At 34.3% G+C, this 23,430-nt stretch overlaps 3 protein-coding genes and 1 long non-coding RNA gene across 5 annotated transcripts; 3 read left to right on the top strand and 1 right to left on the bottom strand.

Moving 5' to 3' along the window:
- The first annotated feature begins 2,564 nt into the window (after positions 1-2,564).
- On the top strand, positions 2,565-6,642 carry LOC142506014 (uncharacterized). The gene is made up of 5 exons (XM_075619150.1): positions 2,565-2,679; positions 2,731-2,955; positions 3,457-3,885; positions 4,702-4,874; positions 6,577-6,642. Exons 1-5 carry the CDS (start codon positions 2,565-2,567, stop codon positions 6,640-6,642), a joined length of 1,008 nt encoding a protein of 335 aa, XP_075475265.1.
- A 3,807-nt stretch (positions 6,643-10,449) lies between these two features.
- Positions 10,450-12,663, top strand: LOC142505682 (cell number regulator 6-like). 2 transcript variants are annotated; one of them, XM_075618763.1, is made up of 5 exons: positions 10,450-10,598; positions 10,737-10,853; positions 11,528-11,642; positions 11,731-11,996; positions 12,238-12,663. In XM_075618763.1, exons 2-5 carry the CDS (start codon positions 10,758-10,760, stop codon positions 12,466-12,468), a joined length of 708 nt encoding a protein of 235 aa, XP_075474878.1. In that variant the 5' UTR covers positions 10,450-10,598; positions 10,737-10,757; the 3' UTR covers positions 12,469-12,663. The 2 variants fall into 2 exon arrangements, with proteins under 2 accessions (XP_075474878.1, XP_075474879.1); XM_075618764.1 differs by lacking the exon at positions 10,450-10,598 and having other exon boundaries at positions 10,639-10,853.
- A 217-nt stretch (positions 12,664-12,880) lies between these two features.
- Positions 12,881-21,365, top strand: LOC142505258 (elongation factor G-2, mitochondrial-like). The gene is made up of 20 exons (XM_075618164.1): positions 12,881-13,385; positions 14,000-14,221; positions 14,827-14,948; positions 15,027-15,177; positions 16,399-16,470; positions 16,789-16,884; positions 16,956-17,044; positions 17,165-17,231; positions 17,632-17,670; positions 17,966-18,026; positions 18,145-18,254; positions 18,361-18,435; positions 18,554-18,622; positions 18,714-18,835; positions 19,521-19,646; positions 20,094-20,214; positions 20,384-20,484; positions 20,606-20,666; positions 20,861-20,914; positions 21,026-21,365. The coding sequence occupies exons 1-20, from the start codon at positions 12,972-12,974 to the stop codon at positions 21,128-21,130; spliced, it is 2,277 nt and encodes a 758-aa protein (XP_075474279.1). The 5' UTR covers positions 12,881-12,971; the 3' UTR covers positions 21,131-21,365.
- On the bottom strand, positions 15,348-16,390 carry LOC142505259 (uncharacterized). The gene is made up of 2 exons (XR_012804393.1): positions 15,802-16,390; positions 15,348-15,740 (listed from the first exon to the last, which is right to left on the bottom strand). It is a non-coding gene; the product is annotated as an uncharacterized LOC142505259 (long non-coding RNA).
- Positions 21,366-23,430: the final 2,065 nt, after the last annotated feature.

Genomic DNA, 23,430 nt, shown 5'->3' on the forward strand with positions numbered 1-23,430 from the left:
GATGGGGTTTCTAGTCGTGTTTGGCATGTAATATATACATATATATTTTATGGTGCTTGGATCCAAAGATTTGAAGACACAAAATTTCAAATTTGTTTTTTTATTGATACGATGAGTTTATATCGAGTGAATTTCAAATCAAACTCTTTGTTAATTTACATATATTTAATGGATAATTGAGATAGATTTACAATATTTTCAAGATGAGTGTCATTTCAAAATTTATGTTACTGTCCTAGCTTACGGAAGGTCAATAATAAGTGAACTAAACATTGTAATTATTCAAAATATCCATGAAATATATCATATCATATTGGTGTCTCTATCTCGAATAATCATGCACTTAATAGAAAACCCGTATCTGATATGAAAATCGTTTCAGGCCCAAGTCTAAGAGCTAGGGGGACCTAAAACAAAAAATTTAATTGGTTACATGGCACTGCAGGCTTGTGTTCTCTCCCTCCCCAACTCTCAAGTCTCATCTCCGTCCTCTGTCTTCTTCCTCGAGAATAAAAAAATTATTCAAATGTTATATCAAAAGCGTAAAATATATGGTTCTCTCGACACATAAGAAGTAGGTTGATTTGCGTCATATATGCGTCGTAAGTTTAATTTTGAAGAATCCTCTTTAACAAAAAGGGAAAAAAAGTAAACAAAAAACCCATCCAAGCTACGTAAAAAGTCCTCAAACGAATGATGGCCACAAACATAAATTCACAGTCAACTTTTTGCATGATATATAAAACAATGAACTTTATCAAATTTAAACAAAGAAAACGATCACATCTTGGGCGTAGATAGAAAGGTTCTGCAGTAGGAACAAACATGCGAATGTCGGTAGCTTTAACGTACGCCCCTATATATTTGCACTAATTTCAAACGATGTTAGTTTCTTATTTACTGCTCGATATCGGTTTTAAGAAAACAGATCTGTTCGCGATATATATTACATTCATCCAATTATTTTGCTAGTTTAGTGATAAAACTCATGGAAACTTTTTCCCATATATGTATGATAACTGAAGTTTGCAAAGTTAAATATGGAGCTATTGTACGTAGAATGCTCTCATTCATAACGAAAGAAAATAAATGCATATTATTATGATAATATAAAGTTTGTTACAAATCTAAAATATATCAGATATCTTCTTATGTCTAAATTGAACAATGTCTATCAATATTAGGAAAAATTATGTTTTTCGTCCCGTAACTTACACTTTTTACATTTCGGTCATTTTATAAGTCAATTCACAATATTAGTACATTAATTTGTGTGTATTTTTTTTCGAGTTTAATTCTATTTTTTCCAGAACCCTAGCCGATGACCAGAAAATGCTTATTTGGTAACCATATATGCTTACATGGACTGATAAACTGGGTTTTTTTGGAAGGAAACTGAAGGAAATATTTATTCCTAATTTTAATTGATATATCTTATTGATTTATTTCCCTAATATTATCTTTTCTTTGTTGATATGATATTTAATATTTAATTATGGTTTTGCCTTTCTAGATAATTATGTTAAGATTTTATTGTGATATGATTTCTTCCTTGAATTTAATTTCCTATTGATAAGATTATGTGGAATATTGGGTTTTACCTTTCTAGATATTATCTTTGTGATAAATATCTTCTAGATATAATATTTATGATAATGATTTACATGATATGATATTATTGATTTGTTTCTAATAGAATTCTTGTTTACCATATCTTATAGATTTCTTTATGCAATATAAACTCTAGGAGAGATGAAGGTTATAAATAAGAGGTGATCAACGTGAGGTGATAGAGGGCGAATAGAGAGAGAGAGAAACGAAGAAAAATTCAGAGAGTTTTAGTGGAAAAGATTTTCGTGAAGATAGTTTTTTCGTGAAGGTGATTTTCGTGGGAGTTATTCGTGGGAGATTTTCGTGCTGCTTCTCCTCTCTCGGTTAATATTCACTCACGTGTGCACGTTCAGAAATTCAGAGAAAACCTTATTCAAGAGACGTGCTGTGAAGAGTGTGATAGAGTGTTGCTGTGAATGTTGAGAACATCTGCGGACAACATCTGGGAAGAAGTTGGCCGAAGATTGCTTCTCGTGGATCTACTTTTTAGCAACACGTTTTTGCTTTCTTGTTTTAGTTTTATTCTGGTTGTTTGTTTTTCAGAAAGCATTTGTTTTCTCAACTTGTTGAGGAAATTGATTTTTGTCATAATCACTAGTATTAGGTTTTTGTAAACGATTTGGTTTTTCTAGTGATTAATTTTTGCCATAAGGCACCGCACAAGTATTTATACTTGTGCATATTTAATCTCGTCCATCTAGTCATTGAAAGTCAATTTGTGTTATAAAAGTTAATTTTCCGCTGCATATAGATGTTGTCCGAGATGTTGTAACATCTTGCACAACATTTAATTCTGATAAAACACAAATTTATTATTTGTTAATTCTATTCTGATATTTTTATTATTTTCGATATCTGTCGGACAAAATAATCCTAACAAGTGGTATCAGAGCCTACTCTTGATATACTAAGTGCTGATTCTGGTTTTTATTTTGTTTTGACAGAAATATTTAATGGACCCGTCACTTGCAAACGGAGCACTTCGACCACCAGCTCCTAAACCTCCTGTCCAACAACAGTTTCGACCAAGGAATGAAGAAAAACGCTGGTTGCAAGTGAATCCTTTAGGTGTTGCCCTAGGTGTTGCCACACCTGGCCGCAACATCTGCAAAAATTCAGTGTGCTTGAAATCCACAACTTCTGGAAATTTGAGTGGAGATGACGAATCAGGAGCTGATGATGAAGAAATCACTCTTGAGAGTGTGCAAAAGCTTTATGAAGAGCTGTTTGAAGATTGGACCAAAAGAAACAAGTTGAACTCAAGTCTCATGAAGGAGAACGTTGAACTAAAAGCCGTAGTTGCCAAACTTGAAGTAATTTTGAGCAAAAAGGATTTGGAACTTGGTAAGACAAAAGAAGAACTTCAAAAGGAAACTGAAACCTTGTCCAAGTTTAATTCAAGCACATCCAAGCTTGAATCCATACTTTTGATGGGAAGAGATGACGAGAAAGGCTTAGGGTTCAAAGACAGTGTGTTTGAAATTGGTGAATGTTCCAAATCAACAGTCTTTGTGAAAGGAAAAACTGATATATCTAAACATTCACAACCTGAGCCATCAATCAAAAGTTCTCCACCAAGAAAACAACATGCTGCACCCGTTCCTAGGAAAAGAAAACGCAGGTATGTATGTCATTACTGTTTTAAGCCTGGACATATCAGGCCATACTGTTTTAAACTCAGGGATGACTGCATGAATCGAAAGTCGAGCAGGATGTTGCCCCGAATGTTGTCCAACACTTTCCGCAACACCTCCCACCATCCACCTACAGTAAGACAAATTTGGGTCCCAAAGGTAAAAACTCACTGTAAAGTTGTCTATACTTCGTTGAAAACTAATAATGCAGGTCATTGGTACTTTGATAGTGGAAGCTCACGCCACATGACGGGATCACGAGAATATCTCACTGATTATGTTGAGCAAAAATGTGGTAGAGTGACATATGGAGGGGGAGCTAAAGGAAAAATTGTTGGAAAGGGTACTTTGAGTGTTGAAGGACTGCCAAAGCTCCACAATGTGCTTCATGTCGTAGGATTAAATTCAAATTTGATAAGCATAAGCCAATTGTGTGATGATAATTTGCATGTCAAGTTTGATAAACATACTTGTGAAGTTTTTGATGAAACTAATATGTGCATTATGACAGGTACAAGGTCTTCGGACAATTACTACCAAATAGGTGAAGGACTTTCATGCAAACATGCAGAAGTTAGTGAACTCGACCTATGGCATCAAAAACTTGGACATGCTAGTTTCAAAACCCTGAAGAATTTGAGTAAGTACGATGCGGTACGAGGTATGTCTAACCTATCATCTAGTATATCATATGTTTGTGGAGATTGTCAAAAGGGTAAGCAAACTCGCGTGTCACATCACACGTTGCCTCACTTTGGGACAACACGTTGCCTCGAATTGCTACACATGGATCTTATGGGTCCTGTGGAAGTGGAAAGTTTTGGAGGTAAGAAGTATTCATTTGTTTGTGTTGATGATTTCTCACAGTTTTCATGGATAAGTTTCATTAGGGAGAAATCAGACACTTTCAATGTGTTTAAAAAATTGCTCACAAGGATTACAAACTTTCATAAATTGAAGGTGAGAAGGATAAGGACTGACCATGGTAAGGAATTTAAAAACTCCTCATTATTATCTTTTTGTGACAAGAAAGATATTTCACATGAATTTTTTGCTCCAAAGAAACCACAACAAAATGGGATAGCCGAACGTAAGAATATAACACTTCAAGAAATGGCAAGGGTGATATTGACTTCAAAGTGCATTTCAAAGCGTTTTTGGGCAGAAGCCCTTAACACCGCATGTCATATTTCAAATAGGGTGTATTTGAGAAGTGGTTCGACTATGACATCGTATGAGATAATTATGGGAAAGAAGCCTAACCTTAAATATTTTCATGTGTTTGGTTGTGTGTGGTATGTTTTGAATGACAGGGATCAACTTGCAAAATTTGATTCAAAGAGTGATAAGTGTTTGTTTTTGGGATATGCCACTAATAGTCGAGCCTATCGCATGTTTAATTTAAGAACTAGGACTATTATGGAATCCATTAATGTTGTTTTTGATGACCTTGCAGATCTCAAAAAGAAAACAGCTGAAGATGATGTGGATGAGTTTCTGAAAATTCCAATATCACTGGAAAATGCAGATGTTGCCCCAGATGTTGCAACATCTGACACAACACCTGACACTGAAGTCACTGAAGCTGCGGACGAAAATGCAAGAATATTTACTTCCATAATCTCATCGGTTTTTTTACTTCACTATTCATTCTAGTTCCTACCGCCTTTCTACTTATCATTTATGTAAAAACAGTTAGTCAAAATGATTAATTCATTTAAATTTTCAAACGAATAACGATGATGACGCAGTAGATGATGGACAGAATATTCTAAGTAAAATTCAGAAAAACCATCCATCATCTCAAATAATTGGAAGTATGCAGGAAGGTGTCCAAACTCGAAAGAAAGAAAAAGTGGATTACCGAAAGATGGTTGGACTTATTTGCATGAGCTCCTTATACTCACAGATTAAGTGAATATCTACTGGAAATTGGCTTCAAACGAGGTGAGGTAGACAAAACTCTTTCTATTAAGAAATCTAAAGGTGAGAGTCTTATTTGTCAAGTTTATGTTTATGATTTCTCACAATTTTCATGGGTTAGTTTCATTAGAGAGAAATCGGATACTGTGATAATTCTAGTACAATTGATATTTCAAAAAATCCAGTAAAACATTCTCGAACAAAACACATTGACATTAGACATCACTTTATTCGAGATTTAGTAGAAAAAGGATTGATTCGAATTGAATTTGTTGGTACAAATAACCAAATGGCTGACATATTCACAAAAGCATTAGTTTTTGAGAGATTCTCCAACCTTAGGAAATCTCTCAGCATGTGTTCTGCCTAATCATACATAGATGTTGTCTCAGATGTTACAACATCTCGGACAACACCTAACATGCATGTGCATTTCTAGGACTTAGGCATACTGCATCTGCATGCATACTGTTATATGATGTGTTATCACTATGTTGCATAAATCTTGTGGTGCACTTACAATTTCTTGTTCTATCTAAACTTAACACACTTGGATATGCTTAACAATCTGATTAAATCACAAAATAGTTGAAGGATGATCATGTACTCCATGACATTGTCCCATACGAAAAGTGACTTGAAAAGATTGAGTACAAAGAAAAATCAATTATGCATATGCTCTGTATCAGAAGAAAAGATGGGAAAAAGCTACCTAAAAGAGTCCAATGAAGACTGTGTTTTTAGTGTGGGAGCTACCTCTTCTGAATTTAATACAGAAGGCAAAAATAGAAGAAAATGGAAAAAGCTACCTAGAGGAGTCCTAAAGAAGACCGTTCTTCTAGTGTGGGAGCTACCACTTCTATGATCATAAAGTTGATAAGTCTCCAAGTGTGCAGAAAAATCAAATTTATTTTCTGGAATTGGACGTGTTGTCAGAAGATGTTGCCAACATTTGTGACAACATTTCATTTGTGAACATATCTCATATTTGTTTTCACGTTTCTATTTCTGTTACATTCTGTTATTAGGCATAAATAGGTCATGCATAAACATAACATTGTGAATATTGTTGGTCAAGAGGGTATGCGTATTTTAACAGAGAAAATTCGATGAAAATCCGGATTTTGCTAGAAATCCAATATTTGTGATTTTTGATGGTTCAGTGGTGTTAAAATCGATGTGGGTTTCAATTCTGGAAATTTTTTTTGAAATTATTTTTGACGCAATTATCTCAGTAATTTTGGATAGTGATTATGAGCTAAAGCTGATCTTGTCTCTTATGAGAACTTAGTTTCTGACTATCGTCTGACTATGGAGGTAGATGTCCATTCTGGACAAAAAGAGGGAGAAGACGCGACTCAAACTCAAGGGAGTTTCTGTTTTAATGAACTGTTAATGATTTTTGCAGGTATTGAAGGGGGAGATAAATTCTCATAAAAAGGGGGAGTTAACTGGAGTTCAACTGAGAAATTGATTTTGATTTGATTTTGTCCAGAAAGGCAAAAAGAGGGAGATTGAAAGGAAATATTTATTCCTAATTTTAATTGATATATCTTATTGATTTATTTCCCTAATATTATCTTTTCTTTGTTGATATGATATTTAATATTTAATTATGGTTTTGTCTTTCTAGATAATTATGTTAAGATTTTATTGTGATATGATTTCTTCCTTGAATTTAATTTCCTATTGATAAGATTATGTGGAATATTGGGTTTTACCTTTCTAGATATTATCTTTGTGATAAATATCTTCTAGATATAATATTTATGATAATGATTTACATGATATGGTATTATTGATTTGTTTCTAATAGAATTCTTGTTTACCATATCTTATAGATTTCTTTATGGAATATAAACTCTAGGAGAGATGAAGGTTATAAATAAGAGGTGATCAACGTGAGGTGATAGAGGGCGAATAGAGAGAGAGAGACGAAGAAAAATTCAAAGAGTTTTAGTGGAAGAGATTTTTCGTGGAAGAGATTTTCGTGGAGATAGTTTTTCGTGAAGGTGATTTTCGTGGGAGTTTTTCGTGGGAGATTTTCGTGCTGCTTCTCCTCTCTCGGTTAATATTCACTCACGTGTGCACGTTCAGAAATTCAGAGAAAACCTTATTCAAGAGACGTGCTGTGAAGAGTGTGATAGAGTGTTGCTGTGAATGTTGAGAACATCTGCGGACAACATCTGGGAAGAAGTTGGCCGAAGATTGCTTCTCGTGGATCTACTTTTTAGCAACACATTTTTGCTTTCTTGTTTTAGTTTTATTCTGGTTGTTTGTTTTTTAGAAAGCATTTGTTTTCTCAACTTGTTGAGGAAATTGATTTTTGTCATAATCACTAGTGTTAGGTTTTTGTAAACGATTTGATTTTTCTAGTGATTAATTTTTGCCATAAGGCAGCGCACAAATATTTATACTTGTGCATATTTAATCTCGTCCATCTAGTTATTGAAAGTCAATTTGTGTTATAAAAGTTAATTTTTCGCTGCATATAGATGTTGTCCGAGATGTTGTAATATCTTGCACAACATTTAATTCTGATAAAACACAAATTTATTATTTGTTAATTCTATTCTGATATTTTTATTATTTTCGATATCTGTCGGACAAAATAATCCTAACAGAAACTTTCATATATTGCATGATACTAATTTAAACCTAGACATAATTTTTTTTTAAAAAAAAACAATTGTTCCACCCCGAGAGGATTTCCAAGTTTGTGGAGTAGGTGGGTGTTTGACTAGTGGTTAAGAGTTCGATTCTCCCACCAATACCTTCTCGTGTAATTATGTCAAACGTTGCATATGTGAATAAAATTTCACGTGTGAATAAAATATTTTGCATAATTTAAATTTCACGATGTGAATAAAAAAAATGTAGGTTAGTGTATTAACACTGCAAATTGACTTAGAAGATGCAAATTGACTTAGAAGAAGACCAAAACTAGAAAATGCGCAAGTTCGGGACCAAAAACATAATTTTTCCAACTATATTATTTACCGCGGGTTTAAGTGCTATTTTATGGCAGCTCAGATTCATTCATCTTAACCTCGTTCGATTTAATGATGATCTAAATTAAGATTTTATCTTATGTAAACGTATATCGACAAATAACATATTTTAATTCAAATTAATTTAAATTTACCCTGTAAAGAAAGACTTTATTACCATTATTATTGCTATGTTATACGTATAATTACATATTTTAAAATTATAAAATTTTAAATAACCGTACACAATCAATAAAGAAATTATATAAAATAATTTTATTCATTGATTCGATTATTAAATAAAACAAAACCAATAATACATAGATCTTGATTTTTTTAAAAAGAATCTTTATGTGCAAACAACGATTTAAAAACAATTAACATACCCCATGAAGTGCTTATTCGTAGACAGCATCACAACAAAATGATTGTAGAAATGTGATTTCGTCCAAATTATCATGGTTAAATTTAGAGTTCTCATGTGATGAGCTCTCGAAATGAAGATGCACCTTTTTTATATAAGTTGTATCTATCAAATCTTTTAAACACTACTCAACCGAATAGTCTCACGCTTGAACAGTTTTGGAATCTCTCTCCTTCCGGTGTAACATGCATCGGTTCATCATGTTTCTTTCGCCTAGAATCCTGTCAGGAGCAGCTCATCGTCCGTGCAACCTCATGGCACCGATGATCACTCTCCGCCTTCTTCGGCCTCGGACCTCACATTATATGACCTAACTAGTTTGTACATGATCGATCTCATTGAGTAGGTGATCATATATATCACTATGAACTTCAAGCGAAACGGAAACAATATGTTCTTTGTATATCTTGGAACAATTAAAGGATTAATGATTCGTGATTAAGAATATCGATCGGTTGTATTATCCTCTTATTATATTCTATCATATAAATTCGTTGATCTAATCATAGACAAAAGCATATTATAAAATTTCGTGTGCCTTTTAAATTATATATATGAAAATTGATACATATTTTACAGTGACATGAAAACTAAAAATAAAATAAAATAATGCGGATAAACTACCCTAACCAGTAACCAGCATTAATCCAAGTAATTGCAGATCCAATGAGATTACATTAGATTTGGAACATGGTGTCAAATGATCATATATACATTTGATTTGGGCTTAAACATCGACAAAATCCACCTAAACGGACATAAAACATAGGTCGAACACGATTTTTATAGGAGAGGAAGTTTAATTTCCCTGAAATTTAAGAATGCAATGATTTTACTATATATGACACGACAAAGAAATGATTTGTCTTTGTTCCTCAAATAATTAATTAGTCAAAGAAATGACAATTTTTATAATTGGATCGATGCGTATTCCAAATTATAGACGTAAATCATCTTACAGTTTTGGTTACTTTTCGGTTAGTCCCTCAATATATTTATGTTTATATTTAGTCTGATTTTTTTAAAAAGCTTACCTAAAATGGACCTCGACTTTAACTCAAAAGTAAACAATCAACGATTCGAAGTTCGAACACGTGGAAATCACAAATTTTATTCTGCCATAAAATTAAAACCCTAGGAAACCTTGTTTTCTTTTCATCATTCGATTTTGCCCTCGTTCTTCCACATTTATGTCATCGTCTCTCAAATCGAACAACCCTAATTGATTTAAGCTACTAACAACTGTGATTTGGGGAGGAAATTATGGTTGTTCGATTTAAGATGGTGCAATTATCTGCTTAATTAGCATTAATCCGAAGAGAGTGTGTGCACTCGAGAACTTAACTATATATATGTAGCATAAACCATTCAAATAGAAGTTTAGAAATTGCTTTCCAGAACATAGTTAAAAGTTCCATCCATTTGTTATTTCTCGAACCTAAATCCATACTAACAGGACTGCGCGCATATAATGAATTCACGTAACGATGATAAACCGAGTTGACACAGCTATACATATATATGTATATATCATCACTCTACGAAAACTATTAACTTCAATCGTTATATATATGTGAGTCTATGTTAAAACGTTATAAACTATTTCATTATAAATTTTAAACCGATTTGACAGATAACTATTACAAACAAAACTGGATAGATAGTAGACATAAAGTAGAAAACCTAGCACACCCCAATTCCAGCTGGACAGATGGGGTGTAAAGACAGGAACTTAACTTATATAAATTTTCTCACGCTTTAAAAATCGTCAGACCATATATGCTACAAAGAAGGAGGTCTCTATAATATGAGTGGACTATAAATTAACTGTTTTTAAATCTAAATGATGGTTAAATTACAATCTAAAAAGAGGGATTCAACTAATTATCCACAACATGCGTTGAACAAACCACGACTAAAAAAAGGAAAATGAAAAAGGAACTAAACATTTTTCACCTCTCCCTCCTTTAGGTTTCAGTTTATTCTGGAACATAGATCAATCTTCCTCGTTTCAAGGTACGGCGTATCTGTATCGATCAGTTTAAACATATATGAAATTTGAAATTTATACAATTTAGTTTTGCCTTTTGATGACAAATTTTATATTCCAGTTGTTATGATTCATGTGCGTGTGTTTATTAAATTTGTTGACAGGTGAATTGGTGATGATCAGAGATGGCAGAGGGATCATACGTAAAGCTTACCAAAGATCAGGCTTCTTTGCAAAATATTACCCCCGGTGAACTTAACCAGCCTATTGATATAGAAAAGGTCTCGATTTTCATGCATATTCATTTGCATAATATTCTATTTATTTTGTTGGATTTTGTTGCACTTTATTTTAACTATGATAATATAAACTATAGTTCATTTCTAAATTTTTTTGAGGAGATATAGATTAATAGCCATTTAGCCTGCAGGAGAAAAAGATTAATGCATGTACGGTTTTGAAATTGTAAAAATGGCCATTTATTTAAAAACAAATAATGCTAATGATTTTCACTTCGAGTATAACACATAATATTTTCAAAATGAGAGGAAAAAATCTTGTCGTTTTCCTTTATTTTTGCTTAGATAAATTTATTGTGTATAATATATGTTTTATTCTTGCTACACAAATTACCATGCAGGAGGGTATTGGTTTCAAATATGCAATGTTGGATATATTCAGTGATTTCGGTTGGAAAAAAGACAAAAAAAAAATTCAAAGTTTGTAGATGAAAACTATTGGCAAATTACTTTACTAAAACAAAAAAAAGACCAACTTAGTGTACTAAAAATTTCAATTTTGCTTACTATTGAACAATATAATTGCTCATAAAAAATAATACAAGTGATAATTTTGCTACTGATCAATGATCATTGATCACATGCAACACTTTTTTATTACTACTACATATAATATGGTATTGTGGATAAAATTGGTGACAATTATTTGGTAATAGCTGACTGCACATAGATGCGAACAATGTGGGCAACCTTTACCTCAAAGCTACACACCACCAGCAGATGAAGATTGGACTACTGGCATTTTTGGCTGTGCTGAAGATAATGACAGTTGTAAGCTTCTCTTTTGCAACAATTTAAGTGTATAAAATGTAGTAGATTGGGTCATGCATGCCAGTGTAATTTGTGACATTTGTAATAGTTATGACGGGTCTGTTCTGCCCCTGCGTGTTGTTCGGGAGAAACGTTGCTACCATGAACAACGAATTCTCTCAGCAAAGCGCTTGTATCGGGCATGTGGTATGCGTTGAAGGAGGCATCACACTTGCTGCAATCACCGCCGCGTGTAGTGGCATCGACCCAGACACTGTGTGCCTTCTGACCGAGGGTTTGTTGTTCGCTTGGTGGGTGTGTGGTATCTACACAGGAATGGGTCGACAACTCTTGCAACGGAAGTATCACTTGAAGGTATGTATATTCTCTTTTGGGTTCTCTATTTTTTTTTTTTGTGGAATTTTGACATATAGGATTGTTGGGCCTTTATGTTGGATTATAATTTACAGGTAAATGATATATATATATATATATAGACTCCAAGATATGCTAAAATGACAACACATTTGTCCAAATTCTATATAATGATTTTCAGAATTTGTATAAAAGAAAAATATGGCAAAGATAGATTAATTTTTTGTAGTTGAGTTTGTAGGATTCTCCCTGTGATCCATGCCTAGTGCACTGCTGCCTACACTGGTGTGCTGTATGCCAGGAGTACAGAGAGATGAGGAACCACTTATCCGAAGGAAATACGTCGACGGAAACTACGGTCGTGAATCCCCCGGAGCTTCAGGAAATGAATGTAGCCGAGAAACGAGAGTCTGCATCATCTTCTTCTCACGAAGAGAGTGGTCATAACAACTTGCAGTTGCAGCCACTGTGAATTATGCTAGTTTTGCTTTGTTTATGTATAATTTTTTCTTGGATACCCCGAAAACCTTTAGTATATCTATATTGCATTTGAAGCAGAAAATGTGAATTTTGTTGTTTATTCTTGGGCCAGACAACAAGATCCATGGATGATTTTTGAACCTTGATATTGTGTGATTGTTTTATATATATACGAGCATTTTGCATATTTTAAAATGTACTTGAACTACTTCATTTAATTTTGACTAGATACGTTGTCAGATAAATCAGTTAATTAGATTACGTTTAAAATAATATTTTTTCATAAATTAGATCGAAAACTTATAATAACGTGTTTTTATGTTTAATTATACGGTCATATAACAAAAATTCATAATTTATCCATCTGATTATAAATTTTCAATGCATTAAAACAAAATTAGACATTAATCTGTGTGTTAATGTCTTAATTCTCCAATCTTCACTTTCATCGGATTGTTCGCACTCGCGGGGTTTTACCCTAAAACCCTGGGAACAATGGCAGGCTATTCCCGATCCTCTGCGACGCGCCTGCTCTACACCCTCTGCACATCTTCTTCCGAGTTAAGACTCGTGCCGAGCACCCCTGCCATTGCTCTGCTCACGGGGAATTTTCAGCTCCGCCAATTCTCCGCCGGGAGTGCTGCTGCCGCGCGGCAGAGGGAGGAGACGACTGGTTGGTGGAAAGAGTCCCTACAAAAGCTCCGTAACATTGGGATATCGGCGCATATTGATTCGGGCAAAACGACGCTCACAGAGCGGATATTGTATTACACGGGTCGAATCCACGAGATCCATGAGGTCAGAGGGAAGGATGGGGTTGGTGCCAAGATGGATTCCATGGATTTGGAGAGAGAGAAAGGGATTACTATACAGTCTGCTGCCACTTATTGTAGCTGGAAAGATTATCAGGTTTTTTTTCTTTCGGAGTAATTATACTGTATTGCCTCAAACCGAAAGGAGAACTATGATGTATTGCCTCAGACCCAAAGAATTCTAATTTCATATTTTTTTCCCCCTAAAAATTTGATCTTGTCCCCTACTTACGTTAAACTGTCCGGATTAGTGTCTGTGAGAAAATTTAATCCAAGTGGATGAAATGACAGTTTACAGAGCCATGTTTTTTTCAATCAATTTACATCACGCCTTTGATGTTATGAAGGAGCCGATATTCCTCAATAGCAATGTTGAGAATTTTCAAAATCTCGTTTCATATTTTCTTCAAAAGACGTTGAAATATGCTTTGAAAATTAGCTTCTTGACCACATCCGAGCAAAATCAAGGAGCGTGAAATGGAAATTTGGTGTTTCCGATTCATGGTAACACATTATTTGATAGGAAATAATAATGTTTCATCTGTTTTTTTACTGGTCGGTTTTGCTGAATTCACATAGGATGTGGATAACTTTGTGATCTTGTTTACAAAACTAATGTGATTCCATGATTTCTTTTTGGGTTTCAAAATGTGAAATAAAAGAAAGTATTCAAGCTTCGGGCCTTTTTAATTTTCTGACGTTTCTATCCAGGTTAACATAATTGACACCCCAGGCCACGTTGATTTTACTATCGAAGTTGAAAGAGCTTTACGTGTACTAGATGGCGCCATTCTTGTTCTATGTAGTGTTGGAGGTGTACAGAGTCAGTCGATTACTGTTGACAGGCAGATGAGAAGATATGAAGTTCCGCGACTTGGATTCATAAACAAGCTGGATCGAATGGGGGCTGATCCATGGAAAGTTCTTAATCAGGTTATTTGGGGTATTTTCATTATTACTGTTAGAGGTAATTGAATTCTAACGAAAGCAACAGAAGCCTGTCGTATTAAGATTTTAGAATATTGAATTTTCTTGAATGAGGCTGCCGTTGTTTGAATTGGTAAGACAAGTTTTCGACCATAGATTAATGGCTTTCTCACAACACTTCTCAAAAAACACTGAGATGGAAGGGTGGTATTCGACACTATTGCTGCAGGATGATTATATTTATACCCATGGTTGTTGAAATTATTATGTTGTGCTATATTTTTTATTTTCCAGGATTTTGGGAAATAGAGATTCTGAACGAGATAGTGAGGAAGTTGGTCTATGGAAAGCATAGTCTTGTCCTGTTTTTGTTTTTCCTATCATTTTTTGTTACCTTGTTTTCCCCTTCAGTTATAACTGTACTTTTTTTTCCATCTTATGTGCATTGAGATTCAGTATCCTGTGGTATCCCTGTTGTTTCGTAGGTTATGCTTTAAGTTTTCCTCACTGGATTTAGTTGAATTTCACCAGTTGAAAACCCCAGCAAAAACAAATGCAGTTTATTATGTATGACATTTATGAGCTGAATCATCTTCTCTTTCTCTCCATAGGCGAGATCCAAACTTCGACACCACAGTGCTGCTATGCAAGTCCCAATTGGTCTAGAGGATGATTTCAAGGGCCTTGTCGACCTTGTAAACTTGAAAGCTTATTATTTTCATGGTTCCAATGGGTCTGTCTGATAACTTTTGGTGTTTCATGGTCACACATATGTTCCCCTTTATTTTATAATTAATTTTGACTATTGCAGTGAAAACATTGTGACTGAAGATATTCCTGCTAATGTTAAAGCATTGGCTCTGGAAAAACGGCATGAGCTGGTTGAGGTGGTCTCTGAGGTTGATGATAAGCTCGCTGAACAATTTCTTAGCGATGAGCCTATAACAGCTGTTGATCTTGAGGTAATGCGATGTTGAGACTGTCAGCTTTCCAATGAAGGACATGATTCATGTTAGCCCTTTTAGCTTTGAGTGACTTCTTCAAGTATCTTACAACATTATTGTTGTGTATCTCTAAGTTCTAGGACGTGTTGATCAGTACGGAGTTTAGAATGGTTATACCATAATTTAAAAAAAAAACAAATAACCTGAAAAGTCTGGTTCAGTTGCAAACTGATGCTGCTAAATTTGGTCAGCTCGCTGTTTGAAACTCTTTTCCATTGAATGAATTGAAGCTGGACCACATACATTTTTTGGCGGGTTCAATTTAAGGGTGCTAGATGTTCTGTTAAAACTCTCTCATTTTTCATTTGATGTGTATGTTGATAAGGACTTTGTATAGATATCTTAGATTGGATCTTTTTAAGTTATTAAAAACAAATACTATATTATTTTAGGTTCCATGGTCGATATTCTTCTACTTTATCATACGAGGTCTTGTTTTCTATCCCACTATATTTAAGAAAATTGTTTTAGGCTTATGATGAGTTTGAAAATTCACTTAAACTGAAGTAAAAATGTCAAAACTAAAAATCCGGAATGAAGGAAAACTGTGCTATTCAAACTGGAAAAAGGACACACACAAACGTAAACCATGCTTTTGATACCTACGAAACCTAACCCACCCAAACTGAATCTGTGTATTAGTGTATCCTAGATTTCAAATATCAGGTGCATAAGAAAGATAATATTTGTCCAATTTAAGGAAAACATATGTTTCTGCAAACATTAAAGCGCATCTGTTGGTGTCTTATTACAGTAGGCTTTATTAGCATGGTTTTCTATCTAATTTTCACTTTGAAGCTTGATCCATTTCAAAAATCTGATTAAGTTCTTGACTATATTAGTTCAAAGGGTAAGTTTAATATCTGACATATTCCTTTGTGTGTGTTTTGTTGATCTGGAAAGATGCTAAATGTATTGCTACAATTATTTTCTTCTCATTTTTTGTCAAATATTTTGTCTTCTTTTTGCATTGATCCTCTTTTCTATTCATTTATGATTAAGCAATTTCTCGTGCTCTTGTTTGTAGGCGGTTCTTAACTACAAACTACTGTTTCTCAAAAGTATTGAGCTCTGAAAACATTTTTATCTGCTCTTCCTACCTGTTTTAGCTGTAGGGTCTTTTGTTGTGTTGCTCTCCTATAAGGCTGCTATTGACCGGCAACTTCTATTTTTGCACAGGAAGCAATTAGAAGAGCCACTACAACACGAAAATTTGTGCCTGTGTTCATGGGTAGTGCTTTCAAGAATAAGGTGGTCTCACATTTTATGAATTTTTTATTATATAAGCATGACGGATTATTATTACTATATCAAAAGTTTAATTCGAAGCGTCAACCCAGATTTCATATTTTCTGGTTGTTTCTGAATGGCTCATTTGCTACACTAGCACGCAGTTTCCTTACAAAGTATGACTTGGATGTACAAGGATTTTTAGCATTGTTTGTTGGGCCTATATTTTTATTTTGTAATATGATTTTAGAATTATATTGTTGTAAATTTCTCAATTTCAATGTATCTTCCTCTACTGTCATGCAACAGTTATTAACTTTGGCTACTTGGTGATTACAGGGTGTTCAGCCATTGCTGGATGGTGTCCTCAGTTATTTGCCTAATCCAACTGAAGTTAGCAGTTATGTTCTTGATCAGACCAAGAATGAGGAGAAGGTTTGTTGGACTATTTGTGAAACTGTTTGCCTTAAATCTGTAATTGAATTGTGAACTTCTAATTATTGCAGGTCAAATTATCTGGAAGCCCAGCTGGTCCTCTTGTTGCCTTAGCTTTCAAACTGGAAGAAGGGCGATTTGGTCAGCTAACATATCTGAGGTTGTAAGGCTTTGGTACAAAATACAAATATATTTTAGCCCATGCGTCACCGTATTACTTTACAACTTAATCACCTGCACCGACAATTAATTTGGTTCTTGACCTCTTTTCTTGTTGTAGAATATATGAAGGCGTCATCAAGAAGGGTGATTTTATAATGAATGTTAACACTGGCAAGAAGGTTAAGGTGAGCATGAGGACATAATGATCTTATAGAAGTATAGAATCAATCTGATTTTAATCAACCATGTTCTTGGAAGAATTGTAATATTAAGCCTCCGATTTTGAAATAATTGTTTATTTAATTTTCCAACTGTATGAGGATGATAATCAAATGTGTCAAGTTAGTCTTTGATTTCTTTGAGGAAGAAAAGAAAAAAATCATAAGTAAATAATTGTTGGACCGAACAGCTTGTTGTGTTTGTGTTGTTTCTCTACTTTTCTTGCTAATATACTTGATGAAGCTTGTATTATTTGGGTCTTTACTTAATTCTAACATATGGTCCAGATTATAAATGCCTTACGGATTCGAAATTCATATTTTGAACTGCTTGCTCATATCTAGTTCTATTTGAACGACATTTTAGGTTCCTCGCTTGGTTCGGATGCATTCGAATGAAATGGAGGTTAGTCACCTGCAAAACTGCTGGTGTCTTTTTGTTGTGATTGTTGCTCAGATTCAATGTGGACACGATTCATGATTATTTCAAAATCACGCTAGCTGGACAAATTCTATTTGCCACTTTTTTAAGCCTAAGTGCACTAATCAACACATAGAGATAAGATGTTATTTTCTTCTGACATTCACTATATATTAACTCCTTAAGATTACTTCCACTGTTGTTTGAAAAAATATTTTTCCTTTGTTGTTATGGTGGTTTTGCCTCTGATTTGATTGATTTCAAGCTTCCTGTTTAACAGGACATTCAGCAGGCACATGCTGGGCAGATTGTTGCTGTATTTGGTGTAGATTGTGCTTCAGGTACCACGTGCTGTCGTACTCAAGATTTTCTTAGTCATTGTGATGTTGACAAAGGCAAAGTTTACCATCTTTCTGGGAAATGCACCATAACTAAAGGGTAAATTTTTGCTGCTGCTAGGTGATACATTTACTGATGGGTCAGTTAGATATACCATGACTTCAATGAGCGTGCCTGAGCCGGTGATGTCATTAGCCATTTCAGCTGTTTCTAAAGATTCTGGGGGGAATGTGAGTGGTCCAATAATATTACTTCTGTCTTTGAATGGTACGATAATCATGAATCTTGGTGTTACTAGTATTCTAAATAAATCTGATCTCTGTCCTTGATTGACAGTTTTCCAAAGCTCTGAACCGTTTCCAGAGAGAGGATCCTACTTTCCGCGTTGGCTTAGACCCTGAAAGTGGACAAGTGCGACTTTCTTTTACGTATTTGTTATTTTCATGTGCCAAAACTGCAGCTTGATCACTGTTGTAGTTTAAAGTAAACACTAAACGGCTTGCACATTGTCATTGCAATTTCTGAGCAGACAATTATATCCGGAATGGGGGAGCTCCATTTGGCCATATATGTTGAGCGCATGCGAAGGGAGTACAAGGTGTTGCTTTCTTCTTTTGATTTTTACAAGGTTTCGTCTATTTTTGAAAACATGATACTATTTTCATATCACTTTATTTTGGGCTTGTTAGGTTGATGCAAGTGTTGGGAAGCCACGTGTCAACTTTAGAGAGACAATAACACAGCGTACTGAATTTGATTATCTGCATAAGAAGCAGAGTGGAGGACAGGGTCAATATGGAAGGGTCATCGGGTAAGTGTACATGCCATTACATGTATTACTAATGGCAGGTTCATCTTATTCTCTCTATCCATAGTGCTTGTACTGGTAGGGCCCATTCTTTTTCTCGGTTCGACATTCCTTTGTTTTCATGAATGTTTTTCGTTTTCTTTGTTTGGGGCAACTGCCATAGATTTGTGCCATGACCTACAGCTGTTTTGGCATTGTTCCTAGCTGCAGTTGTCTGATGCTATGCTGGGATTAATTACATATTATTTATCTTTATTACCTGTTGAAATTCAGTTTGTCTTCTATAATTCTTGTTTCATGTTGCCTTCTTGTTTGCGATGACTGTACTGGAGTTTGACTGTACAGTAAAGGAGACTATTATATCAGTTCCTTACAGTAGCTCTGTTTCATAGTTCAGTAAAGCTAGCTAGGCAGTAGGCTGAAATGCTCCCGAAAGTTTCAACTCCTATCGTACAAGTTTTAATCACCAATGTACTTGAATAGTGATAGTGCTGCTATATTTCATCCCACATGATCGTAAAATATTGTTAGTGAACCATCCAAAGCCATGTGAACCTCCAATACCATTTTTCACATGTTCTAACAATGTTCCAGCAAAGCACCTTGAATGCTGCAAGTTCATTGTCAATCTTTTATCCTCTGCCTTTTATTATCGTTAAATTCTCATCTTACTGTCTCTATCTGACAGGTACATGGAACCACTTCCTCTGGGATCACCAACGAAGTTTGAATTTGAAAACATGCTTGTAGGACAAGCAGTACCATCCAATTTCGTACCAGCTATTGAAAAGGGTTTTAAAGAAGCTGCTAACTCGTATGCTTTAAATATTCTTTTCTCGTTTAATATTTGATTAAATGCAAATGGCTGTCAAAAATTGTTGTTTGGGTACTTTGGGAATTTAATTGTTATCTCCCGGAGAGGACTTATGGAGAAATAAGTTATCATGTTGCCATGAGGTGAGTCAATGAACTTCTTTGAGAGAATGAGTTGGAGTCAGAAAAATTGTGGCCCCTTATCTACCAACTTCATCGAAGCATTGTAGATCAATGGAAGGCCATTATTCATAAAATTGTGGGTAATTGTGGTTATGATTTCGAGAAATGTTGCCTGCATCCGATGCTTGAGCTGAGCAGTCAATTTATATCTTAATTGCGGCTCTAAAACTTGTTTCTTCCTTGAGTTGGTTCAATGGATATGTGCTTGTATGATGATATGTATGCTCCATCTGTCAATTGAATATGGACATACTTGTGCATGCAGGGGGTCGCTTATTGGTCATCCGGTCGAAAATATCCGCATCGTTTTGACTGATGGTGCGGCCCATACTGTGGATTCAAGTGAGCTTGCTTTCAAGTTGGCCGCTATTTATGCCTTCAGACAGGTGCTTCTTCCATGTTTTAAAACTTTTAATTTTTAGTCCTCTTTGCTTTTTCTTAGACATTTGATTTTCTTCCTAGATATGCCATAAAGGGTTTTCTAGTGTTCTTGAATAATTTAAATTCATCTGCATTTGATTTTTTTTTTATTTTTGTTATTCTTTTACTAAACAGTGTTACACGACTGCAAAACCTGTTATATTGGAGCCTGTGATGTTGGTTGAGTTAAGAGTCCCCACAGAATTTCAGGGAACTGTGACTGGTGATATTAACAAGTCAGTATCTTTCTTTTATTTTTGTCCATTCTTTTGAACATAAATAAAAAGTCATTGTCGGCTAAATCTCTGTGATCTTTCAAAATTATCTGATTTTCTGTATCTAATGAATGCTTTAAAGGCGGAAAGGCATGATCGTTGGGAACGACCAGGAAGGAGATGATTCTGTAATAACTGCTCATGTATGTATCATCTCGTGTAAACTCCATGCTATCCCTCAGTGTTTGACTGACGGCCTTCATTGAACAACATTGTTTATATCATATTTGACTCTAAAATAGACAAACTTGAGGGTTTTTTCCTTCCACTTTTTACATCAGAAGGCTCTTATGTTAAACGTTTTAGGTGAGATTCGTTGACTGCAATCTCTTTTCAGGTGCCTCTCAACAATATGTTCGAGTACTCGACATCCCTTCGTTCAATGACACAGGTGAAACATCTAAGTACTGTCCATAGCGTTCCAACAACAATAAAATACAGCTCAATATACATACTTAATATGCTTCTTTCTTCTTTTTACTTTCTACTTTCCACTTTCTAGGGGAAAGGAGAGTTCACAATGGAGTATTTGGAGCACTCTCAGGTTTCTCAAGACGTGCAGACACAGCTTGTGAACGTGTACAAGGCAACAAAGACTTCGGACTAGGCTAGCCGGCTATGGTTTTGGAGCACCATACACTACTCAATTGTATTGTTATTGATTTTTTTTTTTTTTTGCTTATAGTGTGTGAGATCATTTCTGTTTTAACCTAGGAACCGGTCGTTCAGTCTTGAAAAGCTTGAAATAAAATATATAATATATCTTCTAATTTATTACATTTGGACGAATACAACCTTTGCATTATATGGTGTAAAAATCTATGGTTATGGGATTTTTTCATATGCCTCGTTCCATGGAAAATTAATACATCGAGCAAGATTTGCTCACACACTATCCAACATTATACACACACACACGAATATATGTAGATTTATCCAATGAACAAGAGATTATAAACTTGTCTTTCTTTATTCGCAGTCCATGCGAATGATATTTCAAGCTTCATTTCCACACAGAAGCTAGAATTATTGAAACATAACGCTACGTCACTTGCTTTTCACGAGTCACGAGCAAAAATGAAACACAATTGCAGTCATGAGCGTTTGTCAACAAACAACAAAACCTAAAGAATCTTTTGCACGAGTATGTTAACCAACAGCAAAACGCCATTCATTGGTTCGATTCTGCAGGTAAAATATGCATAATCTCATGCAATAAAGACAGAAGATGAGATATATTCAAAGGCCAGTTCGACCCAAAAAATTTAATCAAAAGGGGTTTAATATATTAATTCAAATTTTTTTAATATGTATATTATTCAAGATTCAGTCATTTAAATGAAAAGATTTGATTGGTATTAATTACCACAACCAAAAACAAAGGGGTCGGGGGTGGGGGCTCGCTTAGTTATCACCATACTGAAATCAATGTATTTGTACGATGAAATTGTCTTTCATGATTAAGGTAATTAGATGTGACTGTACGAAGCATGTAGTTGTTCGTTTGCTCTAACTATTTTATTTCTGAAAATAAAAAGGAAAATCAGAATCGTGCAATCAATGAACACCACCCCCCCCCCCCCCCCCCCCCCTCTCACAGTATCTGGCAGGACTTCAATGTTTCTTTTTATAACTGTTATTTTATATTAATTTAGAATTATAATATTTACACGATAGATCAAATGCAAAAGATCTTATACATAATGATCTATCTAATAGGCATTGTTATATATATATATATATATGCGCGATAGCCCGTATAGTCGTATGATAATGCTGTCGTTTTACAAAATATAATGTGAAAAAAATTTGGTGATGTGATTCCAAATACATGAAAAAAGTGTCTTTTGGTGGTGGTTGTCTAGTCTATTATAGATAATTTGCAAGTCCAAGAAGTGGTGCAAAAGGGATATCGCACACCTGACTTTTAGGGGAAAAATAATTGTGTCCCACAATATAATAATTCAATTCAGTAAATACATTTAGGTCTTGCATAAAAAAAGATGCATTTATTTAGGATGGACTTTATTGTGAATTTATTTGGTCCGAGTCAATACAAAGTTGGGAATTATTCTAAGTTGTCGACCCACTAGTATTTCAGATTAAATTAGAGTTTTTTATTTCTTGTAATTAACTGTTTTATCTCAATTTTCCAAAAGAAACAACTTTATAATGATATCAATTCACAAATTTAGTTCATTAATTTTGGATTTTTTTTTTTATTCATTTTTTCATCGACGTATTGACGTAACATTAGACGACAAGTCGGTAATTTCTGTTATCATGTACACATTTTCTAATGACAAATTGTCATTTTCTGGTGTCACCCAGTACTCCGATGAAAATGACTAAAATTGAAAAAAAATTAAGATCGTAAATTGTCGGACAACATTACCAAAAAAATAGTAGAAAAACTCAAATGACATGAACAAAAATATTATGTTCTCCACATAAATACATTAAGGGTGTGTTTGGCTGAGTGGATTAAATAAGGATAGATTAATAGTCAAATATTTATCGTTAAAATTTTAAGTTGTTTTAATAATCATTTTGACTCGGTTTAAGATCCAATTTTATGGATAACTATTTGATTAATAAAATTGGATCTTAAACCGAAACACCTTTGAAAATTAGAATATCCATACCGACTTGATATATATAGCCTACATTCAAGAATCCATTAACCACGAGTGACTGACTCTGGTATTTGGCGATGAGTTGTACGCATGAATTGGTCATCAATGTAATATTTGAAAATTCTTGATGTCCTTAAAAAAATAACACACACACACAGATACATACATACATACATATATATATATATATATATAAAATAACACACACACACAGATACATACATATATATATACATATATATATATATATATATATATATATATTGGCTTT

This window comes from Primulina tabacum, chromosome 10 (genome assembly GCF_025594145.1).
Source record: "Primulina tabacum isolate GXHZ01 chromosome 10, ASM2559414v2, whole genome shotgun sequence".
Lineage (NCBI taxonomy): Eukaryota > Viridiplantae > Streptophyta > Magnoliopsida > Lamiales > Gesneriaceae > Primulina > Primulina tabacum.

Bases quoted from the DNA above. Each gene is read 5' to 3' on its own strand.
- LOC142505258 (XM_075618164.1), top strand. From the start codon at position 12,972: ATGGCAGGCTATTCCCGATCCTCTGCGACGCGCCTGCTCTACACCCTC. The intron at 14,949-15,026 runs GTCTGTCTGATA...TGACTATTGCAG, and splicing joins TATTTTCATGGTTCCAATGG to TGAAAACATTGTGACTGAAG. The intron at 19,647-20,093 runs GTATGCTTTAAA...TTGTGCATGCAG, and splicing joins TTTAAAGAAGCTGCTAACTC to GGGGTCGCTTATTGGTCATC.
- LOC142505682 (XM_075618763.1), top strand. From the start codon at position 10,758: ATGGCAGAGGGATCATACGTAAAGCTTACCAAAGATCAGGCTTCTTTG. The intron at 10,854-11,527 runs GTCTCGATTTTC...ATTTGGTAATAG, and splicing joins AGCCTATTGATATAGAAAAG to CTGACTGCACATAGATGCGA. The intron at 11,643-11,730 runs GTAAGCTTCTCT...CATTTGTAATAG, and splicing joins TGCTGAAGATAATGACAGTT to TTATGACGGGTCTGTTCTGC.
- LOC142506014 (XM_075619150.1), top strand. From the start codon at position 2,565: ATGGACCCGTCACTTGCAAACGGAGCACTTCGACCACCAGCTCCTAAA. The intron at 3,886-4,701 runs GTAAGTACGATG...ATGACCTTGCAG, and splicing joins CAAAACCCTGAAGAATTTGA to ATCTCAAAAAGAAAACAGCT. The intron at 4,875-6,576 runs GTTTTTTTACTT...TGATTTTTGCAG, and splicing joins TTACTTCCATAATCTCATCG to GTATTGAAGGGGGAGATAAA.